General features: G+C 45.6%; 1 protein-coding gene across 1 annotated transcript in view; it reads right to left on the bottom strand.

Moving 5' to 3' along the window:
* The window catches only part of LOC142440461 (aryl hydrocarbon receptor-like), a 54,727-nt gene that overhangs the window by 18,728 nt on the left and 12,055 nt on the right, over positions 1–23,944 (bottom strand). The window contains exons 3-4 of the mRNA XM_075542892.1: positions 13,158–13,345; positions 165–286 (exon numbers count right to left, since the gene is read on the bottom strand). Coding sequence (XP_075399007.1) covers positions 165–286; positions 13,158–13,345 — 310 coding nt within the window. The remainder of the gene's footprint in view (positions 1–164; positions 287–13,157; positions 13,346–23,944) is intronic.

Raw genomic sequence — 23,944 nt, 5'->3', positions numbered from 1 at the left:
GCACAGATCTACACAAGACTGTATCCAATCCGATATTCAACAGGATAATCAAGGATAAATGTAACAAGACTTGAAGCCACGAGCGTTCTGGAAAACCCGAGACTGGATCCTGCCATCATCATGACCACGGAGAGGGAACAGAGATGGGTAATATCATACGGTACCTGAAGGAGCAAGTCTCCTTCACAGATGCACTCTGCATCGACCTGCGGAGAGGCATGTTCACTTCCCTCTGGGTTAGCGGCTGGGTCGGCTGAATGGCCTGCAGGGCTGCCCTTTAGGGTGGCTGAGAAAGAGAAGAGGTGTAATTAGGAACACGGAGCTCACTCCCAGAGCTGGGGAGGCGAATCCAGGAGGCCTCCTTGTGTTTGCACCATGAGCCCTTCTCTGAGGGTTCCAGGAAGGATGGTCGCATGTGATTGACAGCTGCCCCTCCACCTGGGAGACAGCTCCATTTCACCGTCTCTCGGAGTTGCTCTTACAATCACTCTCAGCTGGGGGGCTGCCCCCTTCGAGGGCTCCTCCCGTAGCACCCCACTTTCACTACCGCTAGAGCGCTTGTCTTGGCATCTGACCGTTTCAGTTCGGCCTGATCCATCATTTGGGAAGGATGGCTTAACACACATACTACAAAAAAGTACAACCCGGAGGGTCTACTCGGCTTTTACCCCGGGCCCCACTTTCCCTGTCAGAATCACCACCTCTTTGGCTTGGGGAAGGGAGCACCCACCATAAGGGTCTCCCTGCATCTGCTTTGGCCCACGCTGGGCATTCTCCAAACAGCAGCTTACATGGCCATTTTTCAAATGATGAAGCAGGACGATGACGCAAACTATCCACCGGCCTTACACCTAAAACCCAAATCTAGCATCCTGATCGTGGTACATTGAGTCCATTTGATTACGAGTAACCAGAAACACCCCGATACTAATAGCTTATAAGCTACATCCGTTCTCTGAAGCAGGCATCCAGTGCTATGTGACAGCCCTGCCTCACCAAGTTCCCTTGACCCAGCTCCCTCGAGCTCACACTGAGCCTGGCCTCAGGGCCCAAACATCATCTGGATCCAAGAGAAGGTGGAGGGCGGGAGGCCCAGGGCAGAAATCCAGAGACACCATTATTTAGGAAGCTGCCGCCTGACTTCTCTGCTTAGAGCCTGTTGCACAGAACTCGGTCACTCGGCCATGCTTGTACCAAGGGAGTCTGGAACCAAGTCCTTTGTCTGGGCAGACCTGCTCTCTCATTTCAGTATCTGTCTGGGATCTGACCAGCAGGCAAGAACTTCTGACCACGCCTCCTGTTGCATGACTGACTGCACACCCACGTCACCCACACATCCATGCTGTGTCACACACAGGCCCCACTGGTTCTGTCCCAGCCACTTTGCAGGTGCTGTCCCCTCGCTTTCTTGAACTTAGTCATGTGGCTCTCCTTCGGGTCCTCTGTCCTACTAAACTAGAGGGAGTTTAGGCACATGGTGAATCCCAAACCCTCTTTTTGTGTATCGGTAAAACTGAAGGGAATGCAGCCCCAGTGGGTGCCCACACCTCTGTTCTGCATACATTTTCTGGAAAGATGTCAGATAAATAAAAAGTGGAGACAAGAAGTCTTGGCCATTTCACCTTCCTACATGTTACCATTGAGTACGGGTATGTCTCCACAGGTCCCACATGCATTCAGCTGAGTAAACGTAAGCAACACACATGCAAGTAAAGAAGGGCTTCTATTCCACTTGACAGTGAATGCCTCCTCCCGGGGAAAACTCTAGAAGCATCTTTCCCCTGATCACCAGCAACATTTCTGGCTCTGTTGAAGATAAACAAGCAAATAGAAAAAATGGGGAAAAGTTCATCTAAAACAAAATTCTCTAACTAGAGGATGCATTTTTTTTTTTGTTCTTATAACCTTATGTATTAACACCTATGTGTTCAACACGAAAACCAAACCTATAAATTCTACATTTCCTCTTAGCCAAGCCTTCCTTTAGTTTAAATGGAAAATTGCACCAAACTGTATTGTTAAAGTTATTCGGGAGAGCTGTTGGCAAAGATGTACTAATAAGCTTATTAAAAATCACGGAAAAGGTCTTTCCTTCCATCATATGGACGTGGCTTTGGAATGCCAAATAGAGCAGCTTTGGACTCCAAGGACATCCTCCTCCTTGACATTGGCAGGGCCAAGGGGATTGAGGAAACATCATTTCATCAACTTTGAATATTTGGTTGCCTGGCTCTCTGATTTTTTTTAGGATGATTATTTTTTGCAACAAAAGGATTCATGGTTCAGAGAATCCATTAATTGAAGTCTCATTGTATATCATTTTATAGAGTATGCAGTGCTCCCTAGAGATGCAGCCTTCTGAAAGGGCAGAGACAACTGTTCACTATGGACAATCCCCTCCCAATCTTTGCTCCTGCTTCTGTGTCTTAGTCTCTTCCAGCCAAAGAATCGGCAAGTTCCTCCTTGACTATGAACTCGATGTTTTGCCAAATGAATTCTTTTCCTCCTCAGACTTCCTGAAGAGAGAGGACTTTTGGCAAGGACAGAGTGCTAGTCCGATTTTTGGATTTCCATTGAGCTGTTGTATAACTCACCATGCTAACGGTTTCCTCTGTATTCCCCTCCAATGTTTACTTTTAGTGAAATTTGTTATGATAAAGGCGCCGGGAAAAGTAAAAGAGATATAATCTTGGGGTGGGAAGTGGTGAACAGAGAAACATCATTAAGGGATGCAATGAGGCCATGGGGAGACCTCTGACCTGAGAGATCTCTTGACAGGGCTGTGGGAGATCCCAAGAAGTTCCTGGAGGGAGGACCCCAATGTGGCTGGAGGGGATCCAGGAGGCCTCTGGCAGAGGGGATGGGCCAGCATTGCCTCTTTTGAACCTTGCTTTCTGTACTGGGCTTCTCTGACCTTCCTATAGGGTGTCCAGTGCATGAACGCTTGACTCCTTGGGTGCCGCGGTGCTGTGTACAAGTGGTGCTTGGGGGCCTCGTCCTTGTTTCACTGCCAACACCTCCCTCTGTGTCCTTCCTGGAGTTTCGTTCAGTTCGGAGTCCTGCCTGTCTGGTAGGATAAGGAAGTGAAGCTACAACGAAGCATAGCTAATACAAGTATTATCCACATTCATGCGCCAACCACTAAAGCTAATGATGAAGGAATCAAAGGCTTCTACCAACTTTGTAAGTCTGCAATTGATCCAACATGCAATCAAGATACCTTGATAATTACTGGCGACTGAAATGCAAAAATTGCAAACAAATAGGAAGGAACAGTAGTTGGAAAATATTGCCTTCGTGATAGAAATGAAGCTGAATTGTGATAAGAGGTGTAAGAGCCTCCAATAAAAGTATTTAAAAAAAAGAAATGAAGTTGGAGATTGCCATGATGGAATTTCACAAGACCAGTGATGGCTTCGTTGTAAATACCATTTTTTCAACTGTACCCATGAACCTCACTAGATTAAACACACAGTAATAAAATTGCTACATCTGTGGGAAGAGATAATGAAGATGTTCAATATTAGCAGCCAAAACAAGAGCATGGACCGACTGTGGCACAGACCAGCAATTACTCATCTGTAAGTTCCAGTGGAAGCTGAAGCAATTTAAAACAAGTCCACAAGGGCCAAAACACAACTTGGGTATATCCCAACTAAAGTTAGAGAACACCTCAAGAACAGATTTAATAACAGGAGACACGATGAGCTGTGGGATGATGTCATAAATACACACATGAAGAAAGTAAAAGGTTATTAAAAAGACAAGAAAGGAAGAAAAGATCAAAGTGGGTGTCATAAGAGACTAAAATTTACTCTTAATCAAAGAGTAGCTAAGGCAAGTGGGAGAAATGATGAAATAAAAGAGCTGAACAGAAAAATCCAAAGAGAAGCTTGGGAAGACACAGTATGAAATGTGAAAAGACCTAGAGTTAGAAAACCAAAACGAAGAGCACACTCAGCATATCTTAAATGGAAAGAACTCAAGGGAAAAAATATAATCAAGCCTTAAGGTGTAATATTGAAAGATTCTATGGGTAAAATATTGAATAATGAAGGACACATCAAAAGAAGATAGAAAGAATGCACTGAGTTCCTGTACCAAAAATAACTAGTTGACATTCCGTCTTTTCAAGAGGTAGCATATAACAAGATCCAATAGCACTTAAGGAAGAAGTCCAGGCTACCCTGAAGGAATTATTTTTAAAAAAAACACCCCAAGGCTTCAGGTTTTGATGAAATACTGATTGAAATGTTTCAACAAGTTGATGAATCACTTGAAGCTCTCCCTCATCGATGCCAAGAGATTGGGAAGACAGCTACCTGGCCAACTGACTGGAAGAGATCCATATTTGTATCCATTCCAAAAAAAGGTGACCCAAGAGAATGCACAAATTATATAATAATATCTTGGATACCACTGCAAGCAAAATTTGCTGAGGATCATTCGAAAATGAACAATGGTTAAAGTAACACATTGACAAGGAGCTCCCAGAAATCCAACTCGATTCAGAAGAGGACATGGCACAAGGGATACATCACTGCTAACATCAGATGGATCTGGACTGAAAGAAGAGAATGCCAGAAAGATGTTGACTGTCTTTTACTGACCATGTAAACACATTTGAAATTGTGGACCGTAACAAACTACAGCTAGCCTTGAAAAGAATGGAATTCCAAAACACTTCATTGTTTTCCTGCAGGACTTTTTTTTAACTTGCATTTTTTAAAATTAGGGGCTTATACAACTCTTATCACAGTCCATACATACATCAATTGTGTAAAACACATTTGTACATCCATTGCCCTCATCATTCTCAAAACATTTGCTTTCCACTTGAGCCCCTGGCATCAGGTCCTCATTTTCCCCCTCCCTCCCCACTACCTCCTCCCTCATGAATCCTTGATAATTTATAAATTATTATTTTGTCACATCTTGCCCTGTCCGACGTCTCCATTCACCCACTTTTCTGTTGTCCACCCCCCAGGGAGGAGGTCACATGCAGATCCTTGTAATCGGTTCCCCCTTTCAAACCTACCCTCCCTCTACCCTCCCAGTATTGCCACTCACACCACTGGTCCTGAAGGGATCATCCGCCCTGGATTCCCTGTCTTTCCAGTTCCTACCTGTACCAGTGTACATCCTCTGGTCTAGCCAGACTTGCAAGGTAGAATTGGGATCATGATAGTGGGGGGGGGGGGGGAGCATTTAGGAACTAGAGGAAAGTTGCATTTTTCATCGTTGCTACATTGCACCCTGACTGGCTCATCTACTCCCTGAAACCCTTCTGTAAGGGGATGTCCAGTGGCCTACAAATGGGCTTTGAGTCTCCATTCCGCACTCCTCCCCTCATTCACTATGGTAAGATTTTTTGTTCTGATGATGCCCGATACCTGATTCCTTCAACACCTCGTGATCGCACAGGCTGGTGTGCTTCTTCCATGTGGGCTTAGTTGCTTCTGAGCTAGAAGGATGCTTGTTTACTTTCAAGACTTTAAGACCCAGATGCTTTATCTTTTGACAGCTGGGCACCATCAGCTTTTGTCACACATTTGCTTATGCACCCATTTGTCTTCAGCGGTTGTGTTGGGAAGGTGAGCATCATAGAATGGCAATTTAGTAGAATAAAGTATGCTTGAACTGAGGGAGTACTTGAGTGGAGGCCCAATGTCCTTCTGATACCTTAATACTAAACATATAAATATATACGCATAGATTTCCCCATCCTCATATATAAATATATTTGCATATGTACATGCCTTTATCTAGATCTCTATAAATGCTCTTTGCCTCCCAGCAATTTCCTCTATTTCCTTTGACTTTCGTCCTGTCCCACTATCATGCTCAGTCCCCACCAGGGTTTCAGCAATCCCTCTTGGTTACATTACCCTTTATCATGCCCTACCAGGCCTCCCATACCCTCCTCACCACCGATTTGAGTCACTTGTTGTTCCCCTGTCCCTGAGTTTGTTAACACCACTACCTTTCCCCCCAACCCTCCCCCATATCCCCCTGGAACTGTTGCTCCCATTGTTTTCTCCTCCAGAATGTTCATCCAGCCTATCTTATTTAGACAGACCTGTGGAGATAATAACATGCACAAAAACAAGACAGAGCAAAACCACGCAACAATATACAGCAAAACAACAACAAACCAATGACAAAACAAAACACAACAAGAAAGAAAAGCTTGTAGTTAGTTCAAGGATTGTGAGTTGGCCTTTAGAAGTGTTTTCCAGTCCAGTCTGTTGGGGCACCATGCCCTGGCTCCAAAGTCCACCTTCAGCATTCCTTGGGGACCTTGCCGCTCCATTCCCTTGCTGCTCTGTTGCACCCCCTTAGTGTTTTGTCTCGGTGTGGTGGGATCAGATCAGGTGCAATTCCCACACTGTGTTTCTGGTGTTGTCCCCTGTGAGGCTATGGGTCATTAAGGAGCGTCATATCTCCTAGTGGCGCCGGCATTGATCCTCTCTGTCAACTGGCTGCTCTAATTAGGAACATCTTCCTCACGGCCTGGTGGGCCAGGATGCGCTCCGCTCTTTCCGTCTCCCACTTCATCTGCTCCCATGTGCTCCGATCAGATATGTCCCTTGAAATAAATTCTTCTGTGGAGAGGGGCAGGTATCCACTTAGTAGTTGGGATTGGGGCTGGCCCCCCGCTCCTGCAGAACTTGCACATGGATCAAGAAGCAGTTGTATGAGCAGAATAAGGGCATACTGCATGTTCTAAAATCGGGAAAGATGTGCATCAGGGTTTTATCTCCCCATACTTATCCAAACTGTATGCTGAGCAAATCATCAGAAACGCTGGGCTTCACGAAGGAGAAGGCGGCATCAGGATTAGAGGAAATGATATGCAGATATCTGTGATATGCAGATGATACAACCTTGCTTATTGAAAGTGGGGAGGACTTGATGTACTTGCTGAAGAGGATCAAAGACTGCAGCCTTCAGTGTGGATTACAACTGTGGGGTGCCCGCCCCCACAACCAAATGGGTCCAAGGGGACGGTTGTGTAATTGAAAGGTAAATTAAAGAGACATCAGACAAGATAAAGCATGCAAGGGCTCACTTCGGCCATGACTTCAGGAGCCAGGCTCGTGTAGAGAGAGATTATATTTCCACCAATAGCTTATATACTCTTGGGGCATGTAAGCCTTCCTAATTCCAGATAACCACATCAGGAACAAGTGGGCTGTACTCAAACCCCAAAGGTCCCTGAGTTCCTTGGAGGAGTAACCTAGCACCAGTGCTGGGGGCAGGTAAGGGGGAGTGACATTCCTCTGATCAGGGAGAACAATTGCAAGGGTGCCTGCTCCTACAGTTAAAGCTGCAGGCTAGATAGCAATTGGCCGTGCATTTGTAAGAGGGAACTTTAAGGGAGCACTATTATGGGAGGATCGAGTTATCGCAGGATCTAGTAGGGAGCAATACTAATTATGAGAATGTGATTGGGACTCGTCTGTAACTCACAAGCATGAAGACCTTTCTCCACCCCAGCCCGCCAGGCTTCTTAAGATACGAGAATAAAGGATCCATCTACACACACTCTCTTCCCACTCTCTGTTTGCCACATACAACCCAATGTGAAGAAGACCAAAAGCCGCACAACTGGACCAATAGGCAACACCATGATACAGAGAGGAACGACTGAGGCTGTCAAGGATTTTGTCTTGCTTGGATCCACAATCAGAGCTCATGGAAGAGACAGTCCAGGGATCAAACGATGTTGCATTGGGTAATTCTTCAGCATAAGACCTCTTTAAAGGGTTGAAAAGCAGGGATGCTACTTTGAGGACTGAGGGGCACCTGAGCCAAGCCAGGGTATTTTCAGTCACCTGCAGGCACGTGAATGTTGGACATTGAATCAAGAAGCCCAAAGAAGAATCCATGCCTTTGAATGATGACGCTGGTGACGAATATTGAAAGGACCACGGACTGCCGAAAGAACAGATCTGTCTGGGAAGAAGTACAGCAAGAATGCCCCTCAGAGACAAGGAGGGCGAGACTTCAGCTCCTTCCGTTGGGCATTCTCCAGCCCCGTGAAGGACGTGCTGGTTGGTAAAGCAGAGCAGCAGAGGAAAACCCTCCACAAGATGGGCTGACACCGTGCCTACCACACAGGCTCACACATCACAACAATGATGAGGACGGCACAGGGCAGGTTTTGTTGTCCGCAATGTTACTGTGTGTTGGCACTACCTGGGTGGAACCTCACAACATCAACAACAATCGCCATGCTTCTGAATGTATGTGTGCCTAATTTACCTCTTTGACCACAATGACATACGACGAAATGCTGCCATTCCTCGGAAAGTGAAGCAGACGCTGGAGGGCACAGGGTCAGAGACAATCTGCTGAAGTTGTTTGAACAAAGATGATGAACAAACAGGGACCCCGCTGTCAACCGCACGCCTGGCATCTGCCACTCACCTCCGCATGGGCGATAACACAGTAATCGCTCTAGAAGAAGAATGTCTTTCATCTGGAACCTTAGCGGAGGAGAAATCGATCCAGAAGGTCTGGACACTAAAGTTCAGCTGGCCTTTTGGGAAAGCTCAGGAGAAGGACAAGGTCTCCTGCCAGTGGGCCCTGGCTGCACAATACTCTTAGGCCAGCGGTTCTCAGCCTGTGGGTCGCGACCCCTTTGGGGATTGATCGACCTTTTCATAGGGGTCTCCCGATTCCTAAAAGCAGCAAAATTACAGTTATGAAGTAGCAACGAAAATAATTTTATGGTTGGGGGGGTGTCACCACATGAGGAACTGTATGACAGGGTGGCAGCATGAGGAAGGTTGAGAACCACTTCTGTAGGCCTTTCCTTCAAGCTCCATGCTCCCCATGTGGCATGGGTGTAGGGGACGTCTCCTGGCAACAGATCTTCAAATGTTACTTCCCAGGACACAATTCATTGGGGAAAATGGTAACGTTGATTGTGGGTTTCAGAGGTGGTTTGTGAGTGCCTCTAGGCCAACAGCATCTAAGAGCTACTTTTAAAATTAGTTCATTTGAAAAGTAACTCATTTGAAAAGTTAGCTAAGAAGGGTTGCATAAAAGAGTAAGAGATGGTGTCTATCTTGCAGAAACAGAATTTTAAGGGAGAGTATAAATTATAATAAGGAAAACTGGAAGAAACTAGAATTTCTTCCACCATGAGTTAAAAAAAAATTCTTTAAAAATTTTTGCTATTTCAGGAAGGAAACATAAAATAAATGTTTCCTTGGTGGTATGAAAATGGTCTTTCCTATTATAGGCCAACAAAATAGAAGGAGATTATGAGCTAGTGAGATAGTTAAGGTTAATTGTGCCAACCTGGCCAATAAACACATGTGGGATTAATTGAAGGGTGGAGGGATAAATGGCTCGGTGAGCCTCACCTTTCTGGTTCTTGGGTCTCTTGCTCTCTAATGGTCGGACCAGGGTGCAGCTGCCTTAGCCAGTTCCCGAATTATACGGCAAGGTTCACTTCCTGTGAGACATGCCTGAGGAAAAGTCACATGGACCTACCCTGATGCAGCCCTGGGTGCTGGAGCAGCTACATGGAGATCCCTGCCAGCGCTGAGATGTTTACACGCTCAGTGATTCGGCTTTCCTCCTGCAGTCGGCATCATCGTGTGTTTTTTGGGAGATGGAGGACTTTGTGGATTGCTGTCGGACATATGGGCTAATGTTGGACTCATGGGCCTGGACAGCTCTGGGTTGGGATGCTTTCTTAGTGTGCACTTAGCCTTTAGCTGAAACTCTCTCTGATACCCACATGCGTTTCTGCGCAGTTGTTTCTCTAGACCGCAGCTGGCCTTGAGGAGCTCCGTCCTCCAATGGATGCCGACTTAGCAGCCACTGGAACAGGCTCCATCAGCCAAAGCAAAGGCTAACCATGCTTTAAGCATGTGCTGTTGGCCACTCAGATACTCATCTGTAGGGCGGGCCTATTGATGCCGTGTCTGATGTGGGCGGTGAAATCACGGCATGAGCCAGAAGTGGGCAGTGCGCGGAGAAAGGGAGTCTCAGGCTTGTCCAGGTTGAGGGGGCTGGGGAAAAGGGGGGCTATCCACAGGGCCTGTGTGAAGGTTGAAGGCAGAGCCTGAATTTGGCTCACTGCCCTCCCCCTTGTCTCCCCTTTTGGCCAGGACTTGGGGTCTGGAGAAGGTTTCACAACGCCTGCGCTCGTAGCATATTTGGCTGTGAAGAAGACTTCATGGCTGCCCTGCATTTGGTCTGGCTGAGGCTCAGGTCCCCTCCCTGAGACCAGGAAGCTGCCAGGCCTGGCCTTTCCCTCCCTGAAGTGTAATTCTCCTGTTTTCCTTCTAAAGTGGAGGAAAAGGGCAGGAGCCATTGTGTCCCCATCACTTATTGTCCAGTCAATAGAGGGGCAGGAGTTGCCCAGCGAGGCCACGGAGGGCAGATCACAAGGGTTGGCTTGGATGGCAAAACCCTCACCCTCTCCCGTCTTGGCTCAGCATTTCCTCCGGGGGTTTCCTAACCGGGTGATCCCTGAGCCCACTGCCATCCTAGCATGCATGTGGCTGGAACGGGCCACACACCCAGCTTGGGAAGCAGAGGCCAAGGTTGGATTGCTCTGATCTCTAATCCCTGGGGAAGGGCAGGTGGTGCCCAGACAGTGACTCACTCCCTCTGATCAGGCCGCCTCTGCTACTCGCTCCCATCCACCTCCACCCCCAGGCTCCAGGCACGCGAGGAGCAGTGGCCACACTGGGCAGTTCCACTACAGGCACATGTGTGCACTTGCGCTTGGCTGTGTGTCTGTGTGATGGGGAACAGAAGGGCCGGGGTTGTCCTTCTCCAGGTGGAGAGAGACCCACCTTACTGACTTAGGGAGGCTTCGCAGCCCCGTGTGCCTCCTTCCCCCAGGGGAATCCAGCACCCCCGCTTTCTGATTATCAAGTGGGGAAAGAACGCTTCCTGGCCAAACTGCAGTCTGTCACCGGGCACGTTCCTGTCAGACTGCGGTCAGGCTGGTTAGGTGACAGTCCGCTCCCGGCTGTCCTGCAGGAACGTGGGGACTGTTGGGACTGGCAGGGCAGTGACAGGGCCGTGTCACTCTGTCAACCACCCATTATACCCTTGGGATCGCTTCTTACTCTACTCTGAGCCAGCTGACCATTTAGTCATTTTTTTGGACAAGGGGAAGGAAAGTGGCCTTAGGTGTCCTTGGGGAAGTCGCTTCACTCTCATAAGTTTCTTTCAACCTTCATCCAGTATCCAAAGCCCGACCCCTGTGCCAGATCTGAAGTGAAAATGCTCACACTTTCTCCCCGGGTGACTTGTCCTTGCTGCCTGCCTCTCCCTGAGAGACACCCAGCGAGATCTCACCCCACACCCACCTTCCATTCCCACCCCCAGCCAGGCTCCGGGATGCCTCCCACACCCCCTTCCTGTTCCGTCCTCGGCAGTCCGGTCGGCTGTAAGCTGGGGAGTCACTGGTGGTTTGAACCCCTGATATTCCAGTTCACAGTCAAAACCCTTAACCACTTTGCCACCAGGGTGCCTAACTTGAAGAGAGGCATTTGAAATTAGGCAGACTGAAGCAAATAGCTGGGATAAACTAGTGAAAGCTAAGCAGGGCACCCTGTGAAACAGTACCGAGCTCTGTAGCTTGCATGAGCTTACTCATGATCCTGAAATGGTGCAGGAGCAGGCAACGTTTCGTTCCACTGTACATGGGATCACCATGAGTTGGACAGCTAGCAGCATCCATGTAATCTGAGTCCCACATGGAAAGGAGAGAGAGACAGAGAGAGATATGCAGAAAGGGTATTTGAAGAGATTATGGTCAGAAGTTTTATCAACTTTAATGAAAAAGATATACACACGAAGTTGGATATGAATTCCCACAGGACATCCAAGAGGCTCTGCGAACTCCCATCAGGAAAACCACGCGGAAAACCAAAGAAGCACCAAAGAGAAAACCTTAAAAGCACCTGGCGAAAAGATGCAGGGCTTTAAGATTGCGGGAACACAGATTTAAAGGTAATGGATTTTCCTACAGACGTGTTGCACCCGACATCAACGGCGAGCCCCCTATGGAAGAACAAGGATAAACAGCAGCTCACTCTGCACCGGAAGCAATGCCGGGCAGAAGACATTCGCAGGACAGAGATAAAATGTTTAAAGGAAAATTAACCAGCCTGGAATTGTCTCTCTTTTAGAAATCACTCCCTGGAGTGCTGTTATTAGACCGCCCATCTGCTCGGGCTCAGAGCGGCTCTGGGCACACAGACTGAAAATGGCAGGGCCTGGACCTTCCCCCAGCTGTCCTGACGCTCCAGTGCATTCTCGCAGCTGCCGCGTCAACCCATCTTGAAATTTTTCATCAGAAGATGTTGAGGGAAGAAAAAGGAAGGTGAAATAAAGAGATGCCCAGACAAATAAAAGTTGAGGGAAGCTGTCACCAGCAGTCAGTCCTACAGGACACGACGGAAAAGGAAAGTCCTTGGGAAGGTCCACGAGAGACCAGGGGAGAGTCCACAGTGTTATCCGAGCCACAGAAACCAATTCCCATTTCAGGAAGGTGTTCAAAGTACACATCTTTATGCAGCAACACAACTGACTAGTAAGGAGAGAGAGAGAGTACATTGAGATGATGCACTGATAGAGAAGTTAGGATAAATCAATCTTCAAGAACAGGTCAAGGGGATGTATGTATGGATGTTGATAAGAGTTGTACAAGCCCCCAAGAAAATGATTTTTAAAAGAAAAAAGGTCAAGAAATTTGTGACACAAGAGGTCAAGTTCATATCCCAGCTTTTGCGTGTAACCAGAGCTATACAGATGGAAGAACACTTGGATTTACACACGAAGCCACAAAATAGAGGGTTGGTAGAGCAAGCACTTCTCTCTGGACACTGTTCCGTGAAAAGGCTGGTGCCAAAGGGTAGAGCCAGGGAGGGAAATCTGACCTCTCCCTTTCGGGGAGCAGCTCGAGGAGGCCAAGGCGAGCCCAGGGGTGTCCCGCTAAGCAGGACAAGCATAGCTCCCGTTTCCTAATAGCCTTCCTCCAAATCCCTGCCCTGAGCACAGTGCTCTCCTCCTCTGCCTGACAGCCACAGCGACAGTCCAGGTTCCTCCTGCACAGAGGATCACATCCAAATACCCATGTCCCAAGCATGCAGGGCACCTTTGCCAGGGCCTCTTACCTGAGAAGTAGCCCTTGACCTTCAGGTAGCCCACGATGAGCCTGAGGATGGAGAGCTTGTCTAGCTGGGCCCGCACGTCCTCGGGGAAGGGCAGCAAGTTGGTCAGTCTGCTTAGCTCCTGATTGAGGCGATCGCGGTGCCTTTTAGAAGGGTTGGACTTGACTCCGTCAGGAGGCTGTGGCCTAGGACTTGGGGGAAAGGATAAAGGGTCATGTCACACCTTCCTATGTCATGTCATTCTGAGACTCCGGGGGCTGCAGGGCTGAGCCAGCCACGGTGGTGCTTGTATGATGAACCCAACCCAAGTCCTCGGTGCTTCCGAGGAAGATCTCATCCTACAAGCCCCGTGGCTGCTCCAAGGGCCCTCTTGGACTGCGGGCATGCGTCGCCGTTGGGCTTAGGCAAATGGGCCCTTTCCCACGGTGCACGTGTTAGACTTGGCAGCCCCGAGCCCACTATTGGTACAGGTAGCATCCTTCCGCTTTCCCATGCCCGGACATGTTTACACTCGTGAGCAAGTTCTGAGTGAGAGCTTATCCCAATGGACCTGAAAAAGTAGGAATTTCCTTGAGGAAATTATGGTTTATTAAAAACCGAGTGAGCCCCCAATAAAATGATCTTTTAATAAAAATAAAGAAAGAAAACATGTATACACATACATACTCATATACACATTGGCATGCATCTATATTCTATTTAGATATATCTATCTATATGTATATATTTATACTTTTTTCTTTTATTATCTCTAACTGTGTATTATCTCCCATCAATATGTCATATACAAGAGAGAATAATTCCCTTGAGCTATTGAGTCAATCTACACCCCTTTATTCTTTTTTTCCTCCTGTTGGCTTTTAAAAAATCATTTTATTGGGGGCTCGTACAACTCTTATCACAGTCCATCCATCCATCCATCCATCCATCCATCCATCCATCCATCCATGTGTCAAGCACATTTGTACATTTGTTGCCCTCATGATTCTCAAAACATTTGCTTTCTACTTGAGCCCTTGGTATCAGCTCCTCGTTTTCCCCTCCCTCCCCAGACCCCTCCGCTCAGCTTCAGTTTTAGGAATTTCCATATTGTCCATCAGCACCGTGAGAGATTCATTGCTGCAGGGTCCCTCCCGCACCTGCTTGCTGAGCCCACTCGCCCTGCAGGCCTCGCACTGACTCACAGGACGGAGAGGGGCAGTTTTTATTTCAGGGTGGTCACAGGACTTCCTCCTTTACAACCACAAGGCTAAGGCAATTTACACCATCTTACCTTCTGCCTTTAGTCAGCAGAAGCAAGTCTGAAACGCTGATGAGCCAAAGAGAAATAATTATAAACAGCCAAACCTTTAGAAGTCAAATGCTCTACATTACTTATTGTTTCTAAAGACGAAAAGCAAATGGGCTAGTTTCTAAAAGCGCACTGACAGCGCCCGTGGCCCAGAAGCATCCCTCAGGGACACCGTGGGTGCTCAGTGCACGTGCCCCTTTGATAAGAGGGTGCTCTCATTTCCAACTGAGTATCATCAGCTCCAGAAATTGTCCCTAGATGGGTGTGTTATCAGCCTCCCCACCCACCCACCAAAACACCGAGAACTGGTTTTACACCTCTCAACCCTACACTTAGATACAGAAAGACTAGGACAAGATGTTGTGAGGAGAGAGTTTCACTTTGACCTCTCCCTCCTCTTCACAGAGAGAGAAGCTGGAGAGATGCAGAGGCTGGTCCCCGGTGACAGGACAGCATCCACGGTTCCCTTCTGACAGGCTCACAGGCACAGGTAATGCAGGGGAGTGAGCTCTCCAGAGCAGTCTCTAGTCACCCGGGAGGACTCTGGAAAGGGCTAAGAAATTGTTCCTGTGAAAAAGAATAGGGATCTTCCTCTCATGGGGCCATGTGTGTGTGTGCGTGTGTGTGTGCGTGTGTAAGAGAGAGAGAGAGAGAGAGAGAGAGAGAGAGAGAGACTCCTCCCCTCCTCCTAGTCCTCGGTTCTGAGAGGCTAAGAATGGCCTTTGGCCTCCTGGGCCACAGGTGAGCAAAGGGAGAGGAAAGGACGATGGCCCCTCCCACAGCAAGTCGGTGATCAGGTCCAAAGCGAGTGCAGGTTAGAATTGCTGTGAGAATTGGCTTATCTCAGTTCTGAGCAGAGAGATTTTCTCTCAGGATGGCCAGGAGTTTGTCTATGATAAACTAAGGACAAGCAGAGAAGGTTCTGAAAGCCTTCCGATTTTCATCCTGGGACAGATCACAGAAAGACAGTTGAATCACATTCCCCCAATGTATTCATGTGTTCATCTAATGTACTGATCATACGCATCGCTTCTCGGCCTTTTGGCTAAGATCAAGTGATCATACGCCCAGTGCTCTGAGAAGACAATAAAACCCACACATGTAACATCCCAAGTGTTTACCATTCCATCAAAATTGATAAATATGTAAAATCGGTTCAATGTGACCCACAGAAAGAGAACACAATCCAATATAGAAATGACAGGAACAATGGGGTAAGTAAAGACTTTAAAATGCTTATTATATGGATGTAAGAGGCCTGGTAGGGCTTGATCAAGGGCAATGTAACCAAGAGGAATTACTGAAACCCAAATGAAGACTGAGCATGATAGTGGGGCAAGAGGAAAGTAAAAGGAAATAGAGGAAAGAACTAGGAGGCAAAGGGCATTTAAAGAGGTCTAAATAAGGGCATGTACATATGTAAATATATGTATATATGATGATAGGAAAATAGATTTATGTACATATATTTATAGATTTAGTATTAAGGTAGCAGATGGACATTGGGCCTCTATTCAAATACTCCCTGAATGTAAGAACACTTTGTTCTATTAAACTGGCATTTCATGATGCTCACCTTCCCGACATGATCGCTGAAGACAAAGTGGGTGCATAAGGAAATGTGGTGAAGAAAGCTGATGGTGCCTGGCTATCAAAAGATACAGTGTCTGGGGTCCTAAAGGCTTGAAGGTAAACAAGTGGCCATCTAGCTCAGAAGCAACAAAGCCCACATGGAAGAAGTGTAATCACAAGGTGTCGAAGGGATCAGGTATCAGGGATCAAAGAACAAAAAAAATCATGTCATTGTAAATGAGGGAGAGTGTAGAGTGAGGACCCAAAGTCCATCTGTAGGTTACTGGACACCCCCTTACAGAAGGGTCCTGGGGAGGAGACAAGTCATTCAGGGTGCATGCAGTGTCATAGCAATGATGAAACATATAACTTTCCTCTAGTTTTAAATGATTCCTCCCTCCCACTATCATGATCCCAATTCTGCCTTACAAATCTGCCTAAACCAGAGAATGTACACTGGTACAGAAAGGAACTGGAAACACAGGTAATCCAGGACAGATGAACCCTTCAGGACCAGTGGTGAAAGTGGTGATACTGGGAGGGTGGATGGAGGGTAGGGTGGAAAGGGGGAACCGTTTACAAGGATCTACATATAATCTCCCTGGGGGACAGACAACAGAAAATTGGGTGAAGGGAGACGTTGGACAATGTAAGAGATGACAAAATAATAATTTATAAATTATCAAGGGGTCCTGAGGGAGGGGTAGTAGGGAGGGAGCGGTAAAAATGAGGAGCTGATACCAAGGGCTCAAGTAGAATGCAAATGTTTTGAGAATGATGAGAGCAACAAATGTACAAATGTGCTTGACACAATTGATGTATGTATGGATTGTGATGAGTTGTACAAGCCCTTAGTAAAATGACTTAAAAAAAAAACAACCAACAACAACAAAAATGTGTATTTTAAGAGGCTCAGAGCATCACATGAATATCACAAGAAGAAAATTGGAAGTTACTTTTAAAATATCATGTACAGGGATGGAAAGTATAATATTTCATATAAAAAACATGGATGGGCTTTTAATTAGATTAGAATAAAATAATCAGTGAATTGAAGCTACAGCAACAGAAATGATCCAAACTGAAGCACAGCAAGAGAGAAGGCTGGGGAGAAAAAGAATCATAATAAAGCACCAATGGCCTTAAGATAGCAAATCATTGAAATTTCAGAAAAAGGAGGGGCAGAAAAATATTTGAAGATGTAGTGGGTGAAATTCTTCTAAATATGTTGAAAACTGCAAACACAGATATCCGAGGAGCTCAATCAATGTAAGGATTGTTACCAGAGCTGTAAGAACCCTCCATAACATGTCTTGAAAAAGAAAAGCACACATCTTCACACACGCATTTGCACACCCGCATCCTACCCCCACCCCCCAAAGTGAACAACACTCACATTGCTGAAAGCCAGTGATGACGGTAAACCCATAAAAGCAGCCAGGGTAAAAGACACACAGATGGGGACGAACAAAGATGAGTTCTGATTTATCTGACGGAACGCCAGTCAGAAGATAGCAAGATTGTTGTTGTTAGATGCCGCCAAGTCAGTTCCAACCCCCCAGTGACCTTATGTCGAACAGAACAAAGCACAACCTACTTGGGTGTCTTCCTCCCAATTTATGATATGTCTGAGCCCATTGCTGCGTGAATCCATCTCATCAAAGGTCTGCCTCTTTCTTGCTCACTGCCCCTCTATCTTACCAAGCACAATGCCCCCAGATGGTAATTTGGATGCATACCCAAAATGAAAAATGCTTCAAATGAAAAACAAATAAGGCTAGATGCCAAATAATTTTCATTGACTATAATTTATTTAAAAGACAGTTGCCACCTAAAGGAAAACTAGTATTGCATTGTGGGGTTTATAACCTACATAGAGATAAAATGTTTAAAAATTACCACAAAGGACAGGAGAGGAGATAGAAGGATCACTGATGTAAGATCCTTACACCACCTACAAAGTGGCCTGACAGCGTTTGCAGGCAGACAGTGCCAAACTAATGAAGAAGCACAGCTAATAACCCACAAGTGGAGATGCATGATTTACAAATAATATCACATCTACAGAAAGGAAGGAAAGACCCAAATAACAGATGGAACAAATTGAAACTAAAGAACAAAATGGGGGAGTTAAGTCCGTCCATATTGATCATTACGAAAGGTAAAGACGCAAAGGATGTTGGACTGAATGAAAAAAATAAGACCCAACACTCCTCTGTCTACAAGAAGCAAGATTTAAGTAAACATGCAGCCCAAAGCCGAAGCCAGCTGCAGTGCAGACCTGCCCGACTCACGGTGACCCCAGGTGCGTCAGAGCAAATCTGTACCCGTCGGGTTTTCAATGGCTGATTTTCCAGAAGTAGCACAGGTGAGCTGGGACCTCCAAGTTGCAAGTAGGAACTGTTAACACTCTCCGGGGACTCCAGATACAAAAACACAGACGGGGTGCAAGGAAAAGGATCGAAAGACACCTGGGGACACACGGATGGTAAAGTGGAGTGGCTATATTCATATTAGACAAAGATGGCTTGAAGACCAGAAACGAAACCCCAGTTCCAGATGAAAGGGTCAACTTATCCGTGGACATGACATGGGTGCATGTTGAGAACAGAGTTCCAAAATGCATAAGACAAAAACAGATGGAGCCGACAAAGGAAATAGACAAGTTCCTGGTTAAAGTTGAAGATTCAACACTTGTCTTTAATGGTAGAAGAACTTTAGAAAAATAATAAAAGACACAAAATTTGAACTTCCCTATTCATCCAGCCAATCTAACGGACATTTCTTGAACACCTAACCCTGTGCTAAATAATTAAAAACAACCTGATAAACTGAAATTCATCACAATTTAAAAACTGAGGAGGCAAGCCACAGACTGGGGCGGGGGGCACTGGGGACGGAATATACAAAGGAACGGTATCCAGAATACGGTCTATAAAGGACTTTCCTAAATTAGACATGGGCAAATAATTTGGACAGATAATTCACTAACAAAGATATATAAACAGCCCAAAGCACATCACGTCATAACCAGCATCACAATGCGTCAGCGAAAGGAAACTTAGAATGTCAGTCTAACTTTCGTTCCATAATAAGGTGGTAAAATGAAAACCAGCGAGCACTAGAAGGGGTGTGGAGCAACTAGAACTCTCATACATCGGAAAACTATTTTTCAGGTTCCTAAAAATGTAAACATGACCCAGATTTTCCACTCCTAGCCATTTGTTGGTGCAAAAAAAGAACATGTATGCTCACAAAAGCCCTACATATGAATATTTATGGTATTTATTCACCATAGCCCAAAACTGGAATCGGCCCAGATGTCTACCTACAGAATATACCCATAAACCTGATAGATTCATAAACTGAACTACCACTAGGTGTTGAAAAGAAATAAACATACAAATAACAGCATGAATGAATCACAATAGTATACTCCTGTGTTTGTCTGGGTAGACTAGAGAAACAAATCCATGGACACACATATTTGTATAAAGAAGAGGTTTATATACAAGAGCAATTGTACATTAAGAAAACATCCCAACCCAGTCCACTCCAAGGCCATAAGTTTGATATTAGCCCATAGGACCGATACCAGTCTATAAAGTCCTCTTCAGACTCACAAAACACATGCAATGAAGTCAAGTGCAGGACGATCACAAGCCAGTAGGTAGAAAGTCTTTGGGTCCAGTGGCGTTGTAAGCATCTCAGTGCTGGCAGGGGTTTCTCTGTGACTTTTCCAGCTTCAGGGGTCTGGTTGCGTCCATGTGGCTTGTCCACTCAGGGCACTAGGGTGGTCCCATGTGTCTTGTCAGCTGCATTGTCTCCCAGGGAGTGGCAAAGAGAGATAGTCTCTCCTGCCTCCAAGAAGGAAGATACCGGATTTCTCAGAGTCCTTAGGGGAAGGCTATGCCTACACAGAAGCCTCATTGGCTATGATCTGATTGACCAGCTAGACTCCACCCCAACACTCTTTGTTTTAAACACTCTTAATCCTCAAATTGACAAGTGATTATATATCTACCACACTCCGCGAAAGAGGCTAGACAAAAGCTTTTGTCTACATGATGTTCTAGATTTCATTAAGCCTCTCTGTAATGATAGAGAGCAGATTAGAGGTGGCTTCAAGGAAGCTGATAGTAGGGGTTGAGGAAAGAGGCAGGAAAAGACTGCGTGTGGTTATGGAAATATTCTACCTTAATGTCTTTTTCATCAAAACTGATGGGAGGTTTTCTTCACATCTGACTCTTTCTCTATATCTAAATCACCGATCAATAAAAATTATACATGAGAAGAAAAATTTAAATTCTTCCTATAAAGAATACTCTAATCTCAGATGCTTTCAAGGCGATTCCTATCAGCTATCTAAAGAATAAGCCCTGGTCGTGCTTTGCATCAGGCAGTGGGCTATGAATCAACTGGAAGAACTTCAAACAGTCTCTCCATGGGAGAAACAGGAGGCTGTCTGCTCCCACAATGAGTTATAGTGTTGGAAATCTGCATAGGATCACTGTGAGTCATAAGTGTAGCAGGGAGTTTGGTTTGGTTGTGGTTATTTCAGGAATACTAATTCCCAATTTTACAGACAGGGGAAAGATCCCCAAATCCTATTATGAGGCTCACATAACCTCGATCCCGAAACTTAACAAGAAAGTGCAAGAAAATTATGTATAGGATAATCTCGTTCATAAATATAGATGTTGGGACCTAAAGTAGATAAATTGCCAAACCAGTGGTACAGAAAGATACATTCCGATCATGTTGGGTTTATCCCAGGGATGCAATTTTGGTTTGACATTAGAGGATGAAACCTAGGGATCCATGTAACCAGGGACATAAAGGATACATACAATGGATGAAGTGACACATGGATGAAATGACCTCCACTGGCTGCCAAAGGGGGAAGGAGCATCCAATGATGACTGCACACGCCCAACGATGACTCCCATGAGGCATCCACCCTCCATCATTCTCTAGGCCAGTGGTTCTCAACCTCCCTAATGCCGCACCCTTAATACAGTTCCTCGTGTGGTGGTGACCCCCAACCATAAAGTTGTTTTTGTTGCTACTTCATAACTGTCATTTTACTACTGTTTGAAAAGTCATGTAAATATCTGATATGCAGGATGTATTTTCATTGTTACAAATTGAACATAATTAACACACAGGGATTAATCACAAAACAATTTGTAATTATACATTGTGACATATTTATTTCTAATGACAAATAAATTCAATTTTTTCTTGAAGCATGGTGTAGCATGGGTAACAGTCTTCACGCAGGGTACTCGTAGGTGGGCGTATCTGCATGTGGGTGGCCCTGTCTGGAGACGGATAGAGAAGCAATGATATGTTTTCCGATGATCTTAAGTGAGCCCTGTGAAAGGGTCATTTGACCCCCAAAGGGGTCACGACCCACAGGTTGAGAACCATTGCTGTATACTGTTCTGTCACCCACTACCTCCCCTCCCCCACCACCTCCATGTCATCCCGCTGCTCTGCTGAGTTTGGTGATTCATTACAAGGGCCACATAGACCTCTCAGCCAGTGCTCATGAATTCTGAGGTTTATAACTCATGGGAGGCGAACAGGTTATAGCGTGTGCTGGATAGTTTTTGTCTGCAACACCTCTACTCAGCCCAGTTAGCAGGAATATCTAGCTCTCTCCGGTCCTCAGCCTTTCAGCCACATGGCCCCTTGTCCTCTGCCTTGTGCCTTAGACCAGGTAGCCTCCGTTGATAAGCCTCACAGTCGTGGCGTGGTTCCTCTGATGCGTCTCAAAGTCTTGGTGTGACTTCCTTGCTCTGCCTCTTGGTCATGGTGCTGCAGTTCCCGGGGCCTCTGCCACCTCTGTTACTTCCGGCAGGAATCTTGCATACTCCACTTGTGGCTCCTCTTTCTTAATGGTGACGCCATTCTTTCTCCTGCTGCTCCTGAGATTACTCACGTATATGGCCAGCGGAGTGGGAACCCTGAGCAATTCCTTCTAGTGATGTTTCACACTTGCTATTTGCGTGATCGGTGGGAGTTACAAAGACATGGATAGATTCCACTTTCACTTCACCACCACAATGAAAATGGCAAAACACAGTTGAAAGAGATTAAAGAAGCTTAGATAAATGGAAAGATGGTCCATGCTCATGGATGTAAAGACTTCATATTATCAAATAACCATACTACCCAAATCACAATCCTGGTAAAAATCAAACAAAACAAAACTCCAACAACCATCTTTACAATCCTCAGTCTTATATGGAAAGGCAAGAAGAAGCCCTAGATAGCTGAAACAATGTTGAAAGGAAAGAAAAAGTCGAAAGACTCACATTTCCTGATTTTAAAACATATACTACAGCTACAGTAATCAAAACTAGTCTGGTATTGGGATAACAATAGGCCCATAGACCAACTGAACAGAATTTAGGGTCCAGAAATAAACTCACCCATCTACGGGCAACTGCTTTTTGATAAGGGTTCACAAGGTTGGAAAAGAAGAATCTTTAATCAATGGCTCTGGAATAACTAAGCTGAGAAATGGAACAAGACCCATGCCTCACACCACGCATAAAAACAAATTCAACGTGGATCAAGCTCCTGACCGTGCAAACTAAAACCATTAAAATTCTGAGAAGAAAAATAGGGCAATGCTGTTAGCCTAGCTAGTTATTTATTTATTTACGAATAGCTGTTGATTTCTGGGTTGGTATTTTAGCACTTTACTATGCTTCTGGTGAAAGTTTACATAGGAAACTAGGTGTTCAAGTCAATAGTCTATACACAAATTACTTTCTAACACTGGTTATGACCCTGCCATGTGAGACAGGGTAAGACAGGGTCCTGGTGATCTCTTAAAATTGATAGTTCTAAGAAGCATATTTTCCCCGGGTGTCCTTGTTTCTTTGATCGACCAGCTTCCTCTAGGGCTCAGGTGGGCCCCGGGAGTGGCTTCAGCTCCAAGTTGTCTTAGGGCAATAGTCTCAGGGGTTTCTCCAGTTTCTGTCAAACCAGTAACTCTTGTCTCTTTTGATGAATTTGAATTTTGTTCTGTATTTTCACCCATTCTAACCAGGACAGTCAGAGCTGGCTGATGGTGTTATCTGGACAACATCTAGATCTTGTCTTAGGTTAGAGTGATTCATGTGAGTCAATAGTCCTTCGGACTAATTGCTTCCTCGAATCTACACCTTTCTTTATTCTCCTTACTTCAGACAAGAAGAGGTCCATAGTTGTGGGTCTAGTTGTTAACAATAGATATTCTAATAGGATCACAAACATAAACAGCATAAGAAAAAATAAGTAAAGCTTCAGAAGAATGAAAAACTTTTGTTCATCAAAGTAGTCTACCAAAAAAGCGAAAACAAAACCTACTAACTTGGAGAATATATTAAAAACTATATATATATGTTAAGAACCTAATGACACATATACACATATGAATTTCAATGCCTTAACCAAAGAAAAATAATATGAAAAGATACTTAACGCCATGAGCCATCAGGAAGAAGGAAATCAAACCACAAGGAGATGCCATTCCCTCACAGAAGGGCTGCCGGGAGGAGACAAGTCAGTCAGGCTGCAGTGTAGCAATGATGAAACATACAACTGTCCTGTAGTTCCTAATTGCTTCCTCCCCATCCACTATCATGATTCCAGTTCTGCCTTACAAACCTGGCTAGACCAGAGGATGGACACTGGTACAGATAGGAACTGGAAACACAGGGAATCCAGGACAGATGATCCCTTCAGGACCAGTGCTGACAGTGGTGATACCAGGAGGTGGAGGGAGGGCGGTGTGGAAAGGGGGAAACAATTACAGGGATCTACATATAACCTCCTCTCTGGGGGACGGACAACAGAAAAGTGGGTGCAGGGAGATTTCGGACAGTGTAAGATATGACAAAATAATAATAATTTATAAATTATCAAGTGT

The sequence above is a fragment of the Tenrec ecaudatus genome, chromosome 2, assembly GCF_050624435.1.
Source record: "Tenrec ecaudatus isolate mTenEca1 chromosome 2, mTenEca1.hap1, whole genome shotgun sequence".
NCBI lineage: Eukaryota > Metazoa > Chordata > Mammalia > Afrosoricida > Tenrecidae > Tenrec > Tenrec ecaudatus.
The sequence above is the reverse complement of the archived record's forward strand: the minus strand, read 5'-3'. Positions and strand labels throughout refer to the sequence as shown.